This window comes from Cheilinus undulatus, linkage group 11 (genome assembly GCF_018320785.1).
Source record: "Cheilinus undulatus linkage group 11, ASM1832078v1, whole genome shotgun sequence".
In the NCBI taxonomy this organism is placed as follows: Eukaryota; Metazoa; Chordata; class Actinopteri; order Labriformes; family Labridae; genus Cheilinus; species Cheilinus undulatus.
The window spans coordinates 45,730,563-45,752,278 of record NC_054875.1 but is presented as its reverse complement, the minus strand read 5'-3'; the positions used below and the strand labels follow the sequence as shown (position 1 = coordinate 45,752,278).

General features: G+C 39.9%; 2 protein-coding genes across 5 annotated transcripts in view; both read left to right on the top strand.

The window, feature by feature from the left end:
* LOC121517796 (tubulin alpha chain-like) overlaps window positions 1-21,716 on the top strand; it is a 1,079,624-nt gene that overhangs the window by 722,048 nt on the left and 335,860 nt on the right. The window lies entirely within an intron of this gene.
* LOC121517788 (DNA (cytosine-5)-methyltransferase 3B-like) overlaps window positions 1-21,716 on the top strand; it is a 54,690-nt gene that overhangs the window by 10,260 nt on the left and 22,714 nt on the right. For 3 of the 4 annotated variants that reach the window (XM_041799820.1, XM_041799818.1, XM_041799821.1), the window contains exons 2-5: window positions 414-522; window positions 16,120-16,270; window positions 18,524-18,609; window positions 18,699-18,836. In XM_041799820.1, the coding sequence (XP_041655754.1) occupies window positions 414-522; window positions 16,120-16,270; window positions 18,524-18,609; window positions 18,699-18,836 (484 nt within the window). The remainder of the gene's footprint in view (window positions 1-413; window positions 523-16,119; window positions 16,271-18,523; window positions 18,610-18,698; window positions 18,837-21,716) is intronic. The other variant, XM_041799819.1, reaches the window with a different exon arrangement.

Below are 21,716 nucleotides of genomic sequence, written 5' to 3'. Positions count from 1 at the left end.
CAAATGCTTTGTGCAAATGCAAATTTGCATGTTTGTTTTGCTCATGTACACTCTTTTAGTCAAGAAATGCAAACTTATTTAGTAAGAGTTTTCTCTTTTTTAATGAGTGCAAGCCCTCAAATTGGTTCAAATGCATTTGCTCTTTTTTATAAAATTGCATCAGGATGTGATACAGTATATCAGGGTAGGAAATTTGCATCTTCCCCCAGCCAAATGTGGCTATTTTTGAGAAATTTTGGGTGAATTTGCACCACTTACCGGTCACTGAGGCGGGTAGAAAGTGCCTAAACTAGCAGAGTGATTTTTTTACAGTAAACAGCATGAATTTAAACCCTTTCTCTGCCTGGTTCTGAAGTTGACACGCTCGCTGACCAAAGAACTTCACCCACTTTGTTTTCCTGTTTTGTCTCCAGGTTTGAAAAGGATTCAGGACAGAAAGTGGACCAATCAAAAGGAACAGCCATGCCTTCTAATAAGTACTCTGCTGTGATCATGGAGGAGAGCAACAACATGACGGCCACTGTGAGTATCACACACTTCAAAACATGCAGGAGAGGTCACATCACATCGCATGCTTTCCTTCATCCATATGGACATAAAGGAATTATGAACTAAACCACAGTCCCCTCATTACCACAAACTCCAAAAACACATCTACACACAAACTCACACTCCCTGATCCGCTTTCTGGGCCAGCTGTGGTTTCAAAGCGTGTGAGTTAATGCCAAGACAGATGCCCGGACAAGAGTGCCAGCAAGTTAATATGAGTCTAATTAGGAATGCGTGCTGGCTCTGAGGGTTCATACTTATACAGTACACACCACACAGAGTCGCACTAAAGCCTGATTTATACTCCTGTGTCGGACCTTCACTGGAGCCTCCTCTGAGGTTCACACAGCCCTGAATCCACGCAGAGACCTACACACCAAGCCCGACATGCACTTTTTCTTAAATGTATCACACATGGTGGAGTTTTGCAGAGCGTTGCAGATCTCATAACACTGAGTTCTTTAGATGTGGACTGCATGGCTAGGTGATTGATTTTCTACACCTGTGGCAGCGGTGTGTTGGCCTGCGTTGGCCAATACAGCATGGATTTGATGCAGGGATAAAAACCATGTTTTACACATAAACACAGCTTTTCTAGACACGGAAGAAAATTAGGATAGATAGTAAGATAAAGTCAACAAAGCAGAAATGAAAGGAGACAGTGCAAGTTTCCTTATCTACTCTCCAAATAAAGTTACACAATCTGACAGACTTTCATGACCTGCAGGCACACCTTCTTGTTATGCTCTTTTGTGTCCGTTATTTCTTCTTCCTCTTTTTTAGCCTCATATATCACTTCATCTGAGAGGGAAACTTCCTTCCCAGCACTGGTTTTTATTCACTTCCTTTCTGTCTTTTGCACCTTCGATCATGCGGCACTCTTATTCTATCATCTTTATCTGTACTTTTCTCATCACTTCTTTGATCCCTCTGCTGTTGTCTCTGTGTTATGACTCAGTTGCCATTATATCATGTATGATGTTAGGGCTGGAGTCAAATAATTACCATTAGACACTTTTCAGGTTCCATTAGTGCTCGCTCTTAAGATTATATAATCCCGTAGGCAGTATCTTTTGACAAATGCATGTTTTTCTTTTCCCATGTTTTGAGTCTTCTATTTAACAAATTAATGCTGCAATGTGCAGGACAGGTGTCAGAATTAGTCTCTAATATCAGTGTTAAGAATTGGTGGCACCAGTGGAGTGGTAAATGTGTCTGCAGATCTCTAATATTGGTTGGCCAGGATTCAAATGAAACAAACGTTTAAATTTCAGTTTTTCTATTAAAGTTCTCAGTTGTGCTTCTTCTCCTGTCAGTCTCCATCACTGACATCAGTCAGTGGTCGTTAGTTTTCCAGGCGAGCCTAATTAAAGGGAAAGTACTCAAGGAGGTTGATCCACATTCTCAGCCAGTCACAGGCTTCATCAATATGGGGCAAAAGATGAAAATGTGAAATAGTGCAGAATCTTGCAAAAGACATAAAAACAGTGGATATTTCAGGAAAAATTAAGAGGGCAAATTAAGGCCAATTCGTGATATCAAGAGAGCAGGTGTGCAAAATCCCCTGATGAGTAGCAAACAGGTGTTTGAAGCTACTTGGGCCTCTGGAGTCCCAAGAACCTCTGGATCAGGACCTTCCAGAGGCCTGCTGATGTGGGTAAAGCTATATACAGGCACCCTTAACCAACACCCACAAGGAGAAATGATTGCAGTGGGCCCAGAAATATAAGAAGACTCATTTCTGCAGTTTTACTCACTGATGAATACTGGGCTTCACTGGACAGTCCAGATCAGGGGTGTCAAACTCAATCGTGGTACAGTACAGCAAGATCATATCACATGTTTATTTTAACCGGCCATCGATATGAGGTCTGCAGATTTCCCCCAGTGTAGAAATGTCAGTTTAAGCTTGATGTTTAAAAGATCCTTGTTAATTCATAAAAATGTGAAAAAGTAATAGTAATTAGATTAATGTCAGGAAAGTGGGAAAGTAAATTAATTTGTGTTTAAATTTCAGATTTTCACTTTTTTTGTCTCCCAGTTGCAACTTAATCTTATGATTTGGACCTTTTTATTCATATTTTCACCTTTGTAATTCATGATTTGGACTCTTTATCTCACATTTTGACCTTTTACATCAGAGTTTTAAATTCTGAGTCATATCATTACCTTTGAATGTCATGACTTTGAATTTTTTTCTTACTTATTGACCACAACTCTTAAGTTTGGCTTTTACTCTGACATTTTGACCTTTTGAGCTCACAAATAAAGTTTCAACTTGTGTTGTGACCTTCTAAGCTCATGATTTTGAATTTCATCTCATATTTTGACATTTGGAATTCACAATTTTGAATTTGGAGTCATATTTTGACCCGTTTAAATAAAGTTTTTGAAATTTGACCCTTTCAGTTCCGAAGTTTTGCTGTCAAACTCATTATTTAGAGTTTTATCTCATATTTTTTTTCTTTAAAACTCATTATTTAAACTTATCTCTCATACATTTGCCTTTTAAAAACTTCTTGACTTTTGATTTCATGTTTCCACCTTCTGAACTAAAAGTTTGACTTGTTTAACTCTATATTTTGAGCCTTTAAACTTTTCATTTTGACTTTTCTAATATCAACATAATTTATCATCAGTGCTGTTTTCCCCATAATTCATAACTGGTGAAAATGAGGTTGACAGTTTATGGTTGAATGGTGACCCAGGTAGGCTCTAAGGTTGGACCTAAATTCAGAATCGGGCCCCTGCTGTGATTGAGTCTGACACCCCTAGTCCTGATGGGTGGACGGCCACCGTGTCCCAACAAGGCCGCTGGGTCAGCAAGGAGGTGGCGGAGTGATGTTTTGGGCTGGAATCATAGGAAGTGACTTGGTCTGTCCCTTTAAGGTGCTTGATGGTGTCAAATAGACCTCGGCTAAATATGTGTGTCCTGCTGTAGTATAACAAAGCGAACCGTTCCTTCTGGAGTTCAACATAGCAGGCCATGCTGCAGAAATTCCATCGAGGCCTTGGCTGCTATGGGTGGCCACCATCACCCCATGACCTTTAACCGTATCGAGAGCCTGTGGAGCATCCATAAAAGGAAGCTCTGTGAGGGTAGACTACAGTGTACAGTGTACAGCAGCTCTGGGAGGCAATTCTAGCACCCTCAAAGGAAGTACAGGCAGAAGCTATACATTAATTTACAGGTTCAATAGATGACACAGATGTTAAAGTGTTATGAATGAATATGTTAATATGGAACTGGATCTGTAAAGATGATTTGATTGAAAAAGCTTTGATTTGAATGAAATTACCTCCTAATGCAAAAAATTACGTCAGATTTCTATTTTCAATTCAAAAAACTAGAAAATATTAAATATGTTGAAACTCTGCATAATAATTTGGAACATTGCATTTTAAGTTATTTTGCAAAATATTGGCATCACTATCTGTGGTAATTTAGTCGAATAAAATCCAGATTACAGTCTAATTGTTGAGGAATGAAAAATCGTATTGACTGCCAATTAAATAGATCACTGGTATAAATTAATGGTCTAATTTTGAGAAAAAGAAATGTAGGTTTCTTCCATGAGTTGCGTAGTGCAGCTGTATTAATATTATATGAATTACGTCACAATAAAAACCTCAGACGGTGTCACAGTCTCTGATATCTTCATATCAGCTCAGACTTGCAGTGTCAGTGATAAGATCACCAAAACGTGAATGTAAAACAGATCCTGACTTTTCTTAACTTGCCTTTGTTGACGTCCAGACTTTGGGGAACAAACGCCCCTCAGGTGACGATTAACAGCACGCTGTGTTTAAACGTTTGCCTCAGACATGCATCTCTAATCATTTAGGCCTGGCTAAGATGTTTTGACAGCGCCGTCGGAGCGCTGCAGGCCAGGCTGCTGCTGCTTGCTGAGGAATGTCAGTGTGTGACGTAGGTGGCAGAAAGCTGCACAGTACAGGGCTTTACATGCCGCTTTAACACACTTGCTCTAAAGTCATGCAGAGTGCAGGAAGCGAGAACTGATCGGGACATGTTTCACAGCCGACACTGTTAAAGTCTTATTAGGAAGAGACACAGTAACTGGACTGTAAAGAGAGAAAAGAGGAGGCAGAAGAGGATCATTTGTGCTACTTAAATGCTTCATTGGGCATGTTGATGTCTGCCAGCCGTACGGGGGAGGAGGAGGAGGAGGAGTGATGGATACACAGTACAGCAGACTAATAGAAAACAGTGATGAATTATGATGAAGATAGTCTGCACAGTTACCTGGCTGGTGTCAAAGCTGTTTTTGTTTCAGTCTGAGTGATAAAGAAAACATTTCAGACAAGACTTTTAACTTTCACACTTATCAAGTGGAAGGTCAGGGGATAATGCATCAACACAATGATTGTTCAGGATGCTTGGAGCCAAAACTGCATGAAACAAACATGCAGGATCCTGTTGTTTTCAGCTCCAAATCTCCAAGAACGAGTTGCAACAAAGGCTCATCTTCTCTGTGCACTTGTCCATTTTTTAACCTAATTTTTGACAAAAGATGACCTCTGAGAGAGGATTAAACAAATGCATTGAAAAGAGAAACTATGAAATATCCAGAGTGAGTTTGCAAACTTGCTCAGCCTTGTTCATGGTTCAGGCTATGCCCATGCTGTCAAGTGTGCTATGTACTTGTGTGCTGGTGTCTCTGCATCACTCCTGCACTCGAGCATGTCCTGCTCGTTTGTGTACAGGAAACCTCAAAAGCTAAAAGTGAGCTTGGCAGTGGCCAGAGCATAGATCAGTTCAGTCTTTACAGGGTTGGATCAACATTGTCAAAGGTTGATGTGAATCGTGCAAGATAAAAAATGCAGAGCCAAAGTGTGGTGGAACGAGCTGTAATAGCAAACAGCAGAGACCCAGTGATCTCTTAATGGTCAGTGTATTTTCTTGCAGATCCATTTCCTGGTTGAAACCAGACTCAAAAAACGGGAGGAACTCTTGTTGTTTCGTTTTTGACCAAAAATTGGAAAAAAACGAAACGTGGGCGAGAAAATATATGATATGATATCCCAAGGAAACATTTCTTTAAATACTTTTAACTGGGACGTTTCATATATTCTATGCAAAACCAATCAATTCCAGCTCTTTCTGCCTTAGAAGAAATTATGATCAAGGACTGCAAAAGCAGTATTAGTATTAAATATCATCTCAGAGAAGATAACAAAAGGGAATAACATTACAGTCCATTAAATTGCCAGTACATTTATAATTTACGTCATTAATCATACATTGCATATAGAGCATTGTGGCCTATTGTAATACTGAAAAACACAATCGATGGCTCTTGTTTTGACATGGAGGCTTTTATTTTGAAAAGCTCACCTTTCCCAATGGGTCACATGATTTCCTTTTCCTCAAGGAATTCATTTAATGAAGAAAACAAAATAACGTAATTGAAAAAACAAAAAAATGGACCCTTTCTAAAAAAGTAATTTGTTTTTCCTTTTTTTTTACCAAAATGAAAAACGGAAAAATAACTAGTTTTTCATTTTTATCTATTTCTGTTAAAAAACAAAAAACAACAACAACAACAACAAAAAAATGGAATAACAGAGCTCCTCCCGTTTTTGAGTCTGGTTTTAACCAGGAAATGGATTGGCCATAAAGAACACTGACCAGGGAGCCTCCCTGTTCAAACATGTGGTATTTACCGTGGTGTGTTTTGTGTTTAAGAGGATTTTCATGAAAAGTAGAGCTACCACTTGACCAAAGAAGGTGAAATAAGCTGGACTGTTTCTCGGCTGGGTTACCAGTCAAGACATAATTGTGAAAGTAGAGTTGAAGATTTACTTGGTGCTAAAAGGAGGCTAACGGATGATTTTAGTAGAGTAAGAGGGAGATTATAGGAGTGAAAATGGATGGAGGTCCTGGAGCTGTGAGCCTGTCTGTCTTTTGTCTGTTTGTTGGTTCAGCTCAGCAGACGACGAGCGATGAGTCGAGTAAAAACCTGAAGATGCAAGAAAGGCTTAAAGGTCAGTTTCACCTAATCACCAGTCTAGTGAAGATAAATCAGTAATGAGAGTGTAAAAGCTGTTATTTTGTGCTTTTAAACAATAAAATTTTACAGAAATGTGTCATGAAAACCAAGAATTCATTATTTAGCTGTTACTGTCCATGTTTAAGTCAGATATTTCTTCAGAACTGGTTCCAACTGGTGCTAAAAACGATGATTTATGCCTCAGAGATAGGAAGGTACAAACTGAAGTTCAGGCTCATAAATCAAACACATCAGCTCCTGTATCCGTGTGGAGAGGTATGTAAGTGAACGGAGATTCATGGAGATTTTCTGCCTCACATTGTCCTGCAGAACCATGTTCACACATGGTTTCTTCTCTCCATGATCCAGCTTTAACTGTGACTTGTGGATGGCAGGACCAAATGTGCTGTAAGACAATGATTTCTGGAAGTTTTCCTGATCCCATGCAGTGATTTCAGTACAGAATCATGTCTGCAGTGGTCCCTGAGGGCCCCAAGATCACCAGCATCATATATTGTCCACTCTGCACAGAGATTTCTTCTGATTCTCTGAATCTTTTCTGAACTTGTTCCAGATTTTTTCAGATTGGTGCTGGAACCTCTGCTGATCTTTACTTCTGAGAGACTCTGCCTCTTTAAAATACTTCTATTTAATGGTTGTGCACAATGCTTCTCCAGATGTTTTTTCATTTTTCTCACCTACTTTTCCAGCCTTCTGTTGCCCTATCCCTAATTTTTAAAATATGTTGCAGCTATCAAATTCAAAATGAGCTCAGATTTTTCATGAAGTGGAAAAATGTCTCTGTTTCAACATCTGATATGTTATTTTTGTTCTACTGTAAAAAAATGGGCTTGTGAGATTAACAATCATTGCATTCTACATAGCACCCCAGCTTTTTTGGCATTGGGGTTGAATATGTCATTCCCTATGATCTGAAGTGCTGGGTAGTGTTATAAGGGTGTGTAGAGACTACTAAACTGTACAGAGGGGTGTCAGATTTCCTCCAGCTGGGATCTGTCATCCAGCAGTGTCAGGTTTTGCTGAGGTTTTAAAATTTATATGTCAAGTGTTTAAGAGGAAATTAGACATGAATGCAAAAGATTTATGTACAAGTTGGCATCATTTTTTTGCATAATTTAGTGGTTGAATGAACGATAGCTGTTTTAAGTAAATATTCTGACTGTCTGATGTGCAGCTCCAGCTCTGGAACATCTGTGACTCTTCAACAGTTCCTCCCTGTCTCTCCTCTGTCATCACTCATCTCCTCCTCTCCTGTTAACCAGACTTTTGGTTCTGCTCGCTCTGCAATCACTCGTCACCTCAGCTCACCTCTGACACTCTTTTCTCAGAAACACTTCACTCTCCATCCTCCTCCCTCCTCACATATGACAGGAAGACAAACTTTCTGCATGAAGCTTTCTTCACGTATTAAAGGCTTTAGCCTGATCTGAGTTAGGGCTGAATGATTTGCAAAAGTAATCTAATTTCAATTTTTCTGCCCCAAATATTGTGACTTCATTTGTGATTATTAGGTTCCTCATCCTATGTATTTCTCAACTAATTCAAGCAATACATCATTCAGTATTATAAGTTACATTCAGTCAGGAACACTGTCATCATATATTTAACTATTTTATTGCAAAAATCTTCAGTTTTACTTGGCTCTGCTCAAAAGATGCTCCCTGTGTTAGTCAGCAGCATGCTTTGAATTTCAAGGGAGCATTTTGCTTGAACCCCCCCATATGGATAGATACATTTATGACAATGTGTATTGAAAACAATTAAATTATTTCAGAAGCAATTAATCCATAGTAGCATGAATCTGAATATGAAGGTGCTACAAGCTTTAAGCTATAAAGGAGGTGGCTGGGGTGGAGGAGGTGAAGCTGGCTATCAGCTGATCACAGCTGGGGTCGGACTTTCATGTACTAACACTACGCTTCATCAGTTTTAGATAGAATGAGCTAACTATTTTTGCTCATATTGCAAATTTGATGTCACCTGCTATATTGAAGGGTATTATTATTTTTATGTCACTCGTTTTGATGAAGAAAAACATACATAAAAACACGAAAAGGAGAATTTTTGCAAAACCATTATAAAAATTTTGACACTTGAATGTTTGCATAATGTGCAAAAATCTCTGCAGCTGCAAAAATTAGGATTTATTAAGCTGGTATTTTGACACATTACAAGATAAAGAAATATTGCAACTTGTGCCATTTGTAAATTGCAGCAGGCCATATTGCGATTTAATCTAATTGTCCAGCCCTAATCTGAGTGTTATATTTCCATCTCAGCTCACATGCAGTGAAACACAATAGATATCATCAGCTGAAACTTGGTTTAAAAGTTATTAGTGAAACAATAACACCTTAGCATCTAAGTTTTTTAGGATTTGGGGGATGTTTTGCCTTCTTTGCAGACACTGAAAGGGTCTGTATTGAGATCCATTCAAACCTGCAACATTTTTAGGCTGACAGAGTCACATGTCTTTTTTCAGCCTTTTTGCAGCTGTTACAGCTTCCACTCTTCTCAGAAGGCTTTCCACAGCATTTTTGAGTGTTTCTGTGGGAATTTGTGCCCACAGTCATGTTGGAATAGAAAAGGACCTTCCCCAAACTGTTGCCACAAAGTTGGAAGCATAGCATTGTCCAAAATATCTTGTTATGCTGAAGCATTAAGACATCAACGTCTTCATCGTTGGAGTCAGAACGTGTAGATATCCCTGTTTAATAAAGGATTTTTATTACATCATGGACTGTTTTTGATAAGTTGACAGGAAAGTCATTGTTTCCTTTTTCCCAATAAACATCCTGATTGCAGCTCCTGGGTTAAAAATATCAATTATCTGCTTCAGATTGATTCTCATTTTGTTTATTTAGAGATCATAAAATCCAGTGATGGATCTTTAAATAGAGTCCGTCACCTGGCCAGGACAAAGATAGAAAATACTGCCACTGACTCAGCTAAGGCATCAGCTGAGAAAAGAATCTCTTATATTTTTAAATGTGGGCATTTATATTTGACAAATCAGTTTGTTGCTTGCAGCCATTTGTCTCTCACCACACAAGATGTCTGTAAATATTACCCACAGACCATCAGGGTCTGCGTCATTCTGAGGCAGTTACACTCATGAGGAGGTGCACGTGTGTGGCCTCTGTGTAGGTTTAAAGCATCTCAGGCCTACGGTGTATGCTAGGGCATTGATTTAAGACAGAGGTATAAATCATGCTTCACTCTCTCAAAGACCGGAGCCATTTCTGTTGTTTACTCTCAGGCTGCTGACAGGTCAGATTCTTCACTTGGCAAAGAGCTGCCTCTTCATCTGTCATAATCTCCTCGTCGTTCAGGCTCCTTCTCTCCTGAAGACTAATCTGGCTGTCTCTGGTGAACTTGCTGACCACTTTTTTCTCCCCCTTTTGTCTCCTCTGAACTCTTTCACTCTCCATCTTGAGTGCACGCTCTGCAAATGAGTTCACCGAGTTTGTTTCTTATAGTGGAAATTTGGCTTTACAAACCACCTCTATTTGGTTTTTACGACGTTTAGCAATCACAAACAACCTCACACTGGTGTAGCAGTGATTCACTTAGAGTGACTTAGAGTTACATCTGCTGTACAGCTGCAGCCTCACTGCTGGGGAGCCGCTATGGCCATCAATTTACACAGAATATGTTATACTGTGTTACTGTGCAGGATGAATGGAAACAAAGGATGTGTCTTCTGAATTTCCTCATCTGACACCACATCACCAAAATATATAACCCTATAAAAATATCAGAACAGAAATAACAATGTACCTGACAGTCTGTAGTTTTAACTATTAGGGAAAGACAGGCAGCTGCCAGGGGTGTCTTACCAAAGTGCATCAAAGCAAAGCTCAATAAATATTGAAATGTCCTGGGAAGGACCCCGGGCCCCCTTTGGTAAAATGGCATGAACCCATTATGGACCCTCTGCAACCCCTGATTAAAAAAAATGTAGGTTTGGTGTAAAACATGAATAGAAACTGAATGCAATGTTTGCATATCTCATAAACCAGGGGTGTCCAAACTACGGCCGAGGGGCCAATGTGGACCATTTTTGATTATGTTGTATGTTGTACCATTCAGTAAACAAACATTTTGACAAGAAGATATCTTGATTAATAATGTCTTGATGGATTATTGAAGCAAATAGCAGCACCAATTACATTTATGGGCAGAGCCAGTGGTAGCCAGGGCCAAATGGGGCCCGTCAAAATCCTGAAAATGACAGCCATTAACTAGCCATTTAGGCATACGCAGTCACTACGCATGTATTAACTTAGATTATATTAGTCTTTCCAGCTTTAAAATCCTCATGGTGAGGAATATGAAAGTAGCCCCAACATCTTTATATATTTCTGTATGTGGCCCTCTGTGGAAAAAGTTTGGACACCCCAGTTATAAACCCTTTTGATCTTGTGTGCTGAAACAAGCTAGATGGTCCCTCTCCTTCTTCAGTCCACAGGAGGTTTCTAAAAAAGTTTAAAGTTTTGATTTATCTGACCACAGAACAGTTATCCTTTTTGCCTCAGTTCATCTTAAATTAGCTTTAGCCCAGAGAAGACAACGGTGTCCCTGGGTCATGTTTACATCTGGCTTCTTCTCTCCATGATCCAGCTTTAACTGTCATCTGTGGATGGCACTGCCAACTGTGTTGACAGACAGTGATTTCTGGAAGTGTTGCTGAGCCCATGCAGTGATTTCCAGTACAGCCTGTTTTTGATGCAGTGCCGTCTAAGGGGCCCCTAGATCACCAGCATCAAATATTGACCTTCAGCCTTGTCCCTTGCTCACAGAGATTTCTCCAGATTCTCTGAATCTTTTTGTGATATTATGGACTGTAGATGGTCGGATAGTCAAAGTTTTTGCAACTTTACATTAAGGAGCATTTTTCTGAATTGTTCCACACTTTTTAGATACAGTTTTCTGCAGATTGGTGAACCTCATCTTTACTTCTAAGAGACTCTGCCTCTCTAAAATGCTCCTTTTATACCCAGTCATGTTACTGACCTATTGCCAATTATATTAAGTGGTTGCAAAATACTCCTTCAGATGTGTTCCATTACTACCACTTTTCCAGCGCCATCAAATGGTCTGGTGTTTTTAATGAAATGGTAAAATGTTTCAGTCTTTACATCTGACATGTTGAAATATTGTTAAAAAATGGATTTATGGGATTTGCAAACATTGCATTGTTTTATTACCCATGCCATGAAATCGGCAGGGGGTTATGTAAAGGGTTCCATATCTTTGTTTGTTTGTTTGTTTGTTTGTATGTGTACAAGATAACTCGAGAACTGAAAGTCAGATCTTCACCAAACTTTCAGGGAATATTGAGATAGTGACAGGGAAGAATCGATTAGGTTTTGGTGATGATCTGTGCACCCATTCGTTTTTTCTCGGACTTTGAAATTTTGAGTGGGAGCGTGAGTTCCTCCGTGGCACTGCTTTGGCGTGGGTCTGCCGCCTCAGATGGCCATTCTAGTTTACATTTTACACAGCGCCCCAACTTTTTTGGAATCAGTGTTGTGAAAATGGACTGGTGCACTTGTAAAGTGATATTGTGCAAAGATGAAATGTGCACATAAATGAAGGTGCCACAGTCTAAAGTGGGACTGTGTTCATCTGTTCAGCTGCAGCAACAACTGATGTTAAAAACATCAAGAGTGCTATTTTATTTTGATAGATGTAAACTTAAAAAACATGCTCATGTTGCCAAATGTTCATGAGGCTTCTGACTTCCCGGCTGCTGTAAGTCAGCCCTTGACTCCTTCTGTAGATAGGTTTACTAGCTAACTGGTATCTTGAATGCAAAGATGACACACACAGGTTACGCAGTAGGAAAGGCAGGCTGTGGCGTAATGGTTGAAAGACTGCCTGTAGTTGGTGTGTGCTTTGGCTGCTTTACAGCTCTGTAGCGTGAACATAAATCAACCCAAGGAAAAAATGTAACAACGAATCATTTTGCCTGAATTGGAACAAAGCAAACAAGCTATAGGTATAAATGCAGTCTCTCTTTCAGCCCTTTATATCCAGGTTTCACTTCACCTCCTCTTCTGACACATGTAAACCTCAGAGTGTTGCTCAAAGACATTAATATCTGTTCCTCTTTGCATTCTGCTTTCCGTGGGTGTTGGGTGGGATTAGCTGGAATCAAAACTTTAAGTGGAATTCACAAGTTCAAGTCTAAACAGAGCTGAGCCGAGTTAAAGAAACACATGGAGCAGGTTTCACATGGCTGCAGAGAAGTGATGCAGAGACAGACATTGAAAAAAAGGCCCCTGCTCCCGTCTTCAGTGGCTCACTGACACTCAACAGCTCATTCCTCTGAGTTCATCATCTGCTCCTTTGTTTTCTTTTTTGTTCATCATGTGAGGTTTGATGTGCTGGCAGACTTCACAGATCACTGTTTCTCTGAAGATGTCAGCTCCGCTGCAAGGTTTAGGCTTGTTTTGTCAACTAAACACCTTTTCGGTGACTTTGACTCCAGTGGTGAGAATCTGTCTCTTTAGAAAAATCAACATGTCCTGCACAGGGCTGGACGATTTGGGAAATTATCTGACTGTGATTTTTTTAATCGCAATTTAATATGCAGTAATTTTTTAGGTGTCTCACCTTATGCATTTCTCAACAAACAAGCAATAACATATTCAACGTTACAACAAACACTGGTTGATCAAAGAAGGCTAAATAATTCTTAGAGACTATCTAATCACTATTATTTAAACCAAATGCAAAATTGTTTTATTGAAGGGAATTATTATTTAATGTCTTTATTATTTTTGACAAAAAAGAAGAATATTTTTGCAAATTATTCTAGAAACATTATGACAATGTTTGCATGATGTGTGATGAATCATGCAAACATGTTTTCTACCTCAAACAGTGTTGAAAATTGATATTTTTTAGCACACTTAAAGAATATTGCAGCTTCTGTAATTTGCAAATTGCAGTGGTACATGTTGCAGTTTAATCTAAATTTTGATTAATTGCCCAGCCCTCCTCCTGAACCAGGTGGGTCAGGGCCACTTTTGTTAGGTCACTGTCAGCACAGTAAAACTCCTAAAATATCTGAAACAATTTTTCCTAATCAAAGCAGAATTATTGATCATTACACTACCCTTTGTATTCATGCAACCCTCAGTGACAACTGCACAGGTCCTCTGGATTTACTGCACTTTCAGAGAGTGAGTGAGCGCTACCTGATTCTGAGCAACTTCCTCGATGTCAGAATGAAAATATAAAGATAAACGCTGGTTTCACAGAAGCCTTTTGAAATGCAGAGGCCTCAAAAGCATCAAAATAAACATGTGCATCTGCAGACTCTTCAACTGATGATTTATAGTTTGTTTAATGCACAAAATAGATGCAACACACCTCAGTTTGGAAAATCCTCTATGCATTTTCAAGCATAGCATAAGCTAACATAGCTTATAGAGCTTTGTTGGCTTTAGCAAATGTAGCAAAAGCTGTTGGAGCTAAAGAAGCTTCATTATCTTTAGCTATGTAAGCTTTAACTTTAACTTAAGCTCAGTAGCATTAGGAAACTTAGCATAAGCTAACATATCTTACAAACCTTTGTAAGCTTTAGCAAATGTAGCAGGAGTTGTTAGAGCCAAAGTAGCTTCATTAGCTTTAGCTATGTTAACTTTAACTTTAGCTTAGTAGCTTTAGGAAACTTAGTGTATGCTAACATAGCTAACAGATCATTGTTAGCTTTAGCAAACATAGCATAAGCTGTTGGAGATAAAGAAGCTTAATTAGCTTTAGCTATGTTAGCTTTAATGTTAGCTCAGTAACTTAGGAAACATAGCATAAGCTAACATATCTTACATAAGTTTGTTAGCTTTAGCAAATGTAGCCTAAGCTGATAGAACTAAAATAGTTTAATTAGCTTTAGCTATGTTAGCTTTAACCTTAGCTCAGTTTTAGGAAACATAGCATAAGCTAACACATCTTAAATAGCTTTGTTAGCTTTAGAAAATGTAGTGTAAGCTGATAGAGCCAAAGTAGCCTCATTAGCTTTAGCTATGTAAGCTTTAACTTTAGCTCAGTAGCTTTAGGAAACATAGCATAAGCTAACATAGCTTATAGAGCTTTGTAAGCTTCAGCAAACATAGCAAAAGCTGACTGAGCTAAAGTTTTTTCATTAGCTATGTTAGCGTTAGCTATGTAGCTACATTACCTACATAACTTACGTAGCTATCTGATGTGCCAGATAGATAGTTTCATAGATCTATTGCATGTATTTATTTCACATTCATAACCCTACAAAGCGTTTGGGAAGGGCAGGATTTTTCATAAGAAAATCTCAGAGGGTGATTGGATGAACGTTCTGGCCGTGGCATTCATTACGGGCCAATAAGAGTGATAAGACACAATGAGGTAGTAGGCATACGTAGCTGTGGTAGTAATCTAAGCTTGGCAGGCAAGCGCTGTCATATTTGGTGAACTGTGGAGGTTGTTTGTGGATAAAATGAACGTTCAGGCCTGACAGGAGAAGTGCAAAACAACTTCTCTGAGAAGAAAAAACAAAAACTGGTTCTTTGCTTTTGTTTAATTAAAGGAACTCTACACTGGTGCCAGCCATTGCTACTGATTTTCAGCACAGCTAAACCCTGCTTATAGCCACCGCCTCGTTCTGCTAAAGTCGGTGATTGGTCAGGTCTTCAGACCTGGCACAGTCGTTTCAGATTGAAGCTTCGCAACATGGCCTTACAGTGATTTATTTACTCCTCTTGTTTCTCCATATTTCTCATCTCTCTTCAGCTATGCTAGCTTGTAAAGGTTTTAAAAAATCTCAAAAATTAATATCTCAGATATTACCAACAGTTTTCAAATCCAGAGAAATCCTTCGTTTATAGCCCTGGGATGTGTTTTATCATAGCCATGACTACACATCCTGGAGCTGGTAAAATAACCACACATATGGTATTTTTAGTAAGCCTACAGCCTTTTTTGTTAAAGAGGTGACCTAGTTGGAAAGCTGTCAAAAATCTTATGTTGCAATCATCTGTAGCCCCTCAGGGATAAAAAGTTCAGGGTGTTCAGCCGTGATTCGACAGGTTGCACTCTCAGTCTTCAGTTTTTGCTTGTTGCTGATAATTCGGCTTGATATAATTACAGGAATATTATCTGACAGTTTAATAGCAGGCATTATAGCTGCACAGTCTGCCAGCGGCGCTGCTGTTTTCTCCTCAGAGGAGAGAGGACGCGGTGCAGAAAGACTGAACGTGGAGTTTTTAATGAGATCTGACACAAAGCGTTTTGTTGGAGCACATCAAACACGGCTCTGGCTCTGGGTGGGCTGCCAACTCAGGCTCAGTGCTGCTGTGTTGTTGTGACTGGTTACAGAGTAAAAGATGATAGAGCTCTAGGCTACCTGTCATTGACAAGCTGTTACAGCAGCAACTCAAAACAGCCTTCTCATCCCAATAAGGTTTATTCTAGTTACACACAAAAAAAGTTCTTTAAACTAAAAGATTACATGATAGCGGCAACTTTTATAAGCTTTTTTATCTTCTGTCCTCAGGCGCCGGTGAACGGAGACACACCTCCAGCTGAGGGCCTATCAGAGAATGACAGTGGAGTGGACCTGACCAATGAGAACAGTCCTCTGACCGCAGCGGAACCGCCCTCTCCCTTCAGCCCAAAGCAGAACGGAGGCGCCGCCTCACCTCAAGGTAACACAATAACACAGCGTGGTCTTCAGTTCCTTATCATGACTAACCTCAAGTTCCTGCAGTTAATCATGATTAATCTCCTTTTATCACTGCATTGTGAAATCTGCATTTTTTTTAAAGATTGAGGAGCATCTTTGTTATCTTTTAATTTTCAGTTTGACATTGTTTTCTGTCAGCTGGCATGTCCATGTAGGCCCCATGTGGGCAATATGCAGACTGCAATATGGGTCAAATGTGGGCTTGTCCATGGGTTCCATGGTGGCCCCACGGCAGGTGTGGATCAGTCCAAATGAGACCTGTATACCCCATCTAGAGATACCCATGATTGCCATGTCAACTAAAAGTAGGATCTATCTTGGATTTCTAGAGATAGGGGCTTCATGGGTCCTACACATGGACATGCTGGCTGCCTCTGTGGCATATCATTCTTGTGAGACAGTTTTCATCTCCACAAGAAACCTTGTGAAGTTTGGATCTTGTGAGATCTTGCGGCTTTTAGCTGTAATTTTATCAGCCAAATTTTAAAATTAATATAAATGTGAAATATTCATATTAATGCTCTAACAGTACTTTAATTGATTGACAATACCCTGAAGTTTTTGGCCACACCTGTTGATTATTGAGTTCAGGTGTTTCAATCAGACCCCATTGCCACATGTGTGCAACATCAAGCACCTAGCCTTGCATTCTCCATTTGCAAACATTTATGATTCTAAACGGGTCATTCTGAAGAGCTCAGTGACTTTAAGCCTGGTCCTGTGGTGGATGCCACCTTTGCAATAAGACAGTTGCTGTTAACTAGTGATAATATTAAAACGGCGAAGCATTTAGGAACAACAGCAACTCAGCCAGGCAGCAGAAGACCACGTAACATCAGAAGGGTCAATGACTGCTAAGGTGCATGATGAATAAAAGTCACCAGCACTGCTGATTCCATACCTGAAGAGTTCTGAACCGCCACTGGCATTAATGTAAACACTAAAACTGCAGCAGGAGCTTCATGAATGGATTTCCATGGCTGAGCAGCTGCATGCAAGCCTCACATCACCAAGTCCAATGCCATGCATCAAATGGAGTGGTGTAAAGCACACTGACTGGACTGTGGTGCAATGAAACTGAGAACTTGAAACTGAGATGCCAGGAGAATGTTACCTTCCTGACTGCCAACTGTGAAGTTTGATGGAGGAGGGATAATGGTATATGGCTGTTTTTCAGTGTTTGGGCTCGTCCCCTTATCTCCCGTGAAGGCCAGTCTTAATGCTTCAGCATACCAAGACATTCTGGACAATGCTATGCTTCCAACTTTGTGGCAGCAGTTTGGGGAAGACCCTTTTCTATTCCAACATGACTGTGCCCCAGTGCACAAAGCAGGGACTGTAAAGACATGGTTTGATGAGTTTGTTGTGACTGGCCCCCACATATCCCTGACCTCAACCCCATCGGGCTCCTTTGGGATGAACTGGAATGGAGACTGTGAGCAAGGCCTTCTTGTCCAACATCAGTGCCTGACCTCATAAATTCTCCACAGAATGAATGGTCACAAACTCCCACAGAAACACTCCAAAGTCTTATGAAAGTCCTCCAAGAAGAGTGGAGGCTGTTACAGCTGCAAAAGGGGGCCAACTCCGTATTGAAGTACATGTATTTGAATACAGTGCTGTTACAGTTTCTGTTGTTGTAATGGTAAGTGGCTAAATACTTTTGTCTATGAAGTGGATTAATTATGGTCCATCAAAAGAAAGTGGCACAAAAGTTGAAGTGTGAAATTTCTGCATACTGTGCCTTTAAGAGGGAAGTATGATTACTACAGAGTCCTTCTTTACAAGGAAACCAAAGTTTGAAAAAATCATTTAACTTTTCTTATCTAAGCTCTTAGTCCTTTGGGGCCAGGCTTTTACAGCCTTTAAAGCAGCCGTTTTCACCATGTTTAGAAGCTTTTATGCTTTCACTGTGTCCACTTTGTTTCTTTGATGCCATGCTGCATACTTAGCAAAATGTCAACTTTAAATGCAGTTGTCATACTTGCATTTTTAAAGAGCTGCACTCGCTGCTTTCTTTGGCAAACACTTCACTTTGAGGCTGAATATTTCCACTTTAAAGTTGATTTTTTCTTTTCAAATCTCTGCTTCATCAGTGACAGAACAAAAACAGGCAAAGCATCCATTAATTTATCTCTTGAAGATATTGAGTTTCCCTCCTCCCATCTGCCTGACCTTCTGTTGATCCCTTTGCCTCGTGTGTGTCTCCTCTTAGATGGCAACCAGTGCACGAGAGGAAGCAGGAAGAGGAGCAGGAAGAAGTCTGAGGAAGAGGAGAGTACCTGGGCCCCCTACAGTGAGGTACAGACAAAAAAACACATTTGCTTTCATAGAAATCTTCTGTTAGGTATAGATATGGCATTTATTTTCTTTGTGTGTTTTTCTCTAAGGAGAAGTCTTCAGGAGCGTCTCAGCTGGGTTTGAGACAGACTCCCCGACCCAGAACCATCTTCCAGGCCGGTCTGACACCGCACGGGCACAACAAACCACGCAGACAGAACCGCAAACAGGAGCACAGCGTGTCACTGGTAAACACACACTTTACCTCCTACAGAGCTGCTGTTCCTTCAGAAGTATGTAATAATTAAACTCTGTGAAGTTTTCCATTTAAGAAAAGGCTTTATTGATCTCCAGGGGGGAATTCTGACCACTCAGCTGCAGATTTGTGTACTTTAATCCCATGAATAAGTTGTGTATAAAACCCACTAAAATGTGATTAATTATAAAACTAAAACCAGAGCTCTCAGTCTTTCTGCAGCCGTAAGATAAAATTTCCGTTGTCTGGGTCATCAGGTTTGATGATAAAGTCATCATGTCCTGCATGTGCCGGGGTTTAATTTTTTTGCCTTATGCCTCTTATTCAGATCTTTCTCTAAGTTATAGACTTTTATTTTGAAGGGTCAGGAACAAAGACATGATTTTGCCTCATTTATGAAAAACAAAATGACTATTAAATAAAAATGAAAGTAATGATGCCATAAATAAAGATGAACTGGTGGCTGATTGTTGATGTCATATGATAACCCTGAACCTAAGGTCATCTGTGGCGTGCCAACACCACACTGTGAACTACACAGCATGTTTTCTGTCTGACTTCAGGGCTGCAACAGCTGCTCAATCCGATTGTGTGTCAGGCACATTTACTTCTTTTAAACTATAATATGCATTGCATTCTGCAGATGTGGATGAGCAGAACTTAAAAGCGGCAAAATACAAATTTACTGCTTTACTTTACTTTGTCTGCAAAGACTTACAGTGCCTGTAAAAAGTATCCAACTCCTTGGATGTTTTACCATTTAATTGATTTTATAAACCAATCATGGTCGATATAATTTAGCTTTTTGCCTAAAAAACACCCTCTTTATGTTGAAGTGGAAACAGAGTTATACAAAGTAATGCCAATTAGATAAGAATATGTAATGTAAGTGATTGCATAAATATTTTCCCCCTTCAAGTCAGTATTTAGTAGATGAAGCTTTGGCTGCAATAGCAGCACACTGGATTCTGGTCTGGGCTTTGACGTGGCCACTCCAGAATATTCACCATGTTATCTTTAAACCATTTCTGTGTAGCTTCATCTGTATGCTGTATGCACAGTGGGGATGGTGTGTTTGTGGTGATGTGCAGTGTTTGCCTTCTGTCTGATGTCCAAAAAGCTTTATTTTGGTCTCATCAAACCAAGAAACTTTCTTCCACTTGACCATAGAGTCCCCCACATGCCTTTTGGTGAACTCTAGTCCAGATTGAATCTGAGTTTTCGTCTTTCTTTGACTGGTGAAGAACCCGGCCAACAGTTGTTGTCTGCAGAGTCTCTCCCATCTCAGCTGCTGAAGCTTGGAACCCCTTCAGAGTAGTCATAGGTGTCTTGGTGGCCTTTCTCACTAGTCTCCTTCTTGCACGTTCAATCTGTTTATGAGGACGGCCTGATCTAGGTAGATTTACATGTGTGATATATTCCTTCCATGTCCTGATGATGGATTTAACTGAAATTTGAGGTACGTTCAGAGCCTTGGAATTTATTTGTATCCATCTGCTACCTTGTGCTTTTCAATAACCTTTTCTCAGACCTTTGAGTGTTCTTTTGTCTTCATGGTATGATAGTAGCCAGGAATACTGATAAACCAGGGACTGGACATTTCAGACACAGGTGTCTTTGTACTACAATCACTTGAGACACACTCAGGTGATCCTCATTTCACTAACTGTGAGATTACTAGCACCAAATGGCTGGACCTCTGTTGAATTAGAACAGTCATTTTATAGGGGGTTGATATTTTTGCAGTCACTTATTTTACATGACATATTTTTATTTATTAGACATTACTTTGTAGAATCTGTTTCCATGGGAATATAATAAGCAAATATACCAGTGAAGACACTGCCCTGTTTCCAGTAAATTTTTATTCTTTATTCTTCCTTGTTTGGTCCTACCTTGTTGAAGTCTCTGCCTCCAGCCTGTCTCTTCTTTAACTAAAGTCAGACGTCTAAATCAGGCGATGGTTCTGCTGCTTGTCTGCACATGCCAGAAACAAAGACACCCAGCCAGCATAAACACAAACACACAGTAGCTCTATGCTCTTGTTCACCTCTTTGTTAACTGGAGGTTGTAGTGTACCATTTTCTCTTTTTTTTTTAACAAAGCAGTGGAAAATTAAAACAGCGGGGTCAGTGCGTTCAGTTTTGTTTTGACTCTCCCACATCCTGGTGTGGAGCCTGAAACCAAGGAGCTGTGGTCGCATCCAGGTTGTAAAAACAAACAAGTTTTCCCTTTAAAACCTGCAGATTTAACCTCAGAGAATGAGACAAACTTGTGTCCGCCATATCCACCATGCCCCTCGTTATGCATAACTCACATCCTTCTTAAAACCAAAGTGAACAAGTAAAGAAAAAATTTACCCCCTGTCTTGTGTGTGCCCATGAAGATGTGAACCATTAAGACCAAGATCATTTTCGGAACCATACTGGTCAGGTAAACATGTTTATTTCCACTGTGCAAATGGACATTTTTGGCCTTGTGTGGCCTGGTGGTTTGGCTGCACCACAAGGTCATGGGCAGCCCAGGCACAAGTCTGGCCTGTGGCTCCTTTCTCACATCATTTCCTACTCTCTTGTCTCTGTTTCCAACTGTAAACAGTGCCCTCCTCAGTAGTGGAGACAAAGAAAATCCAGATAACTTAAAGAAACTGACACCTTGACCTAGAGTGTGTATGTGATTCTTGGAGCCTCTGCAGACAGCCTCTAGTACTGTCGTTCCCAACCTTTTTTCCTCTGAGCCTCCCCTTCTGTATTGAAGAAAATCAGCGTCCCCTGGGACAGACATGCAAAAAAGTCTTTTTTTGTTGTTCAAATCCAAACAAAATAGCCCCAAACTCAAATGTGCTCTCCCAAAGACCTTTGCATGAACTATT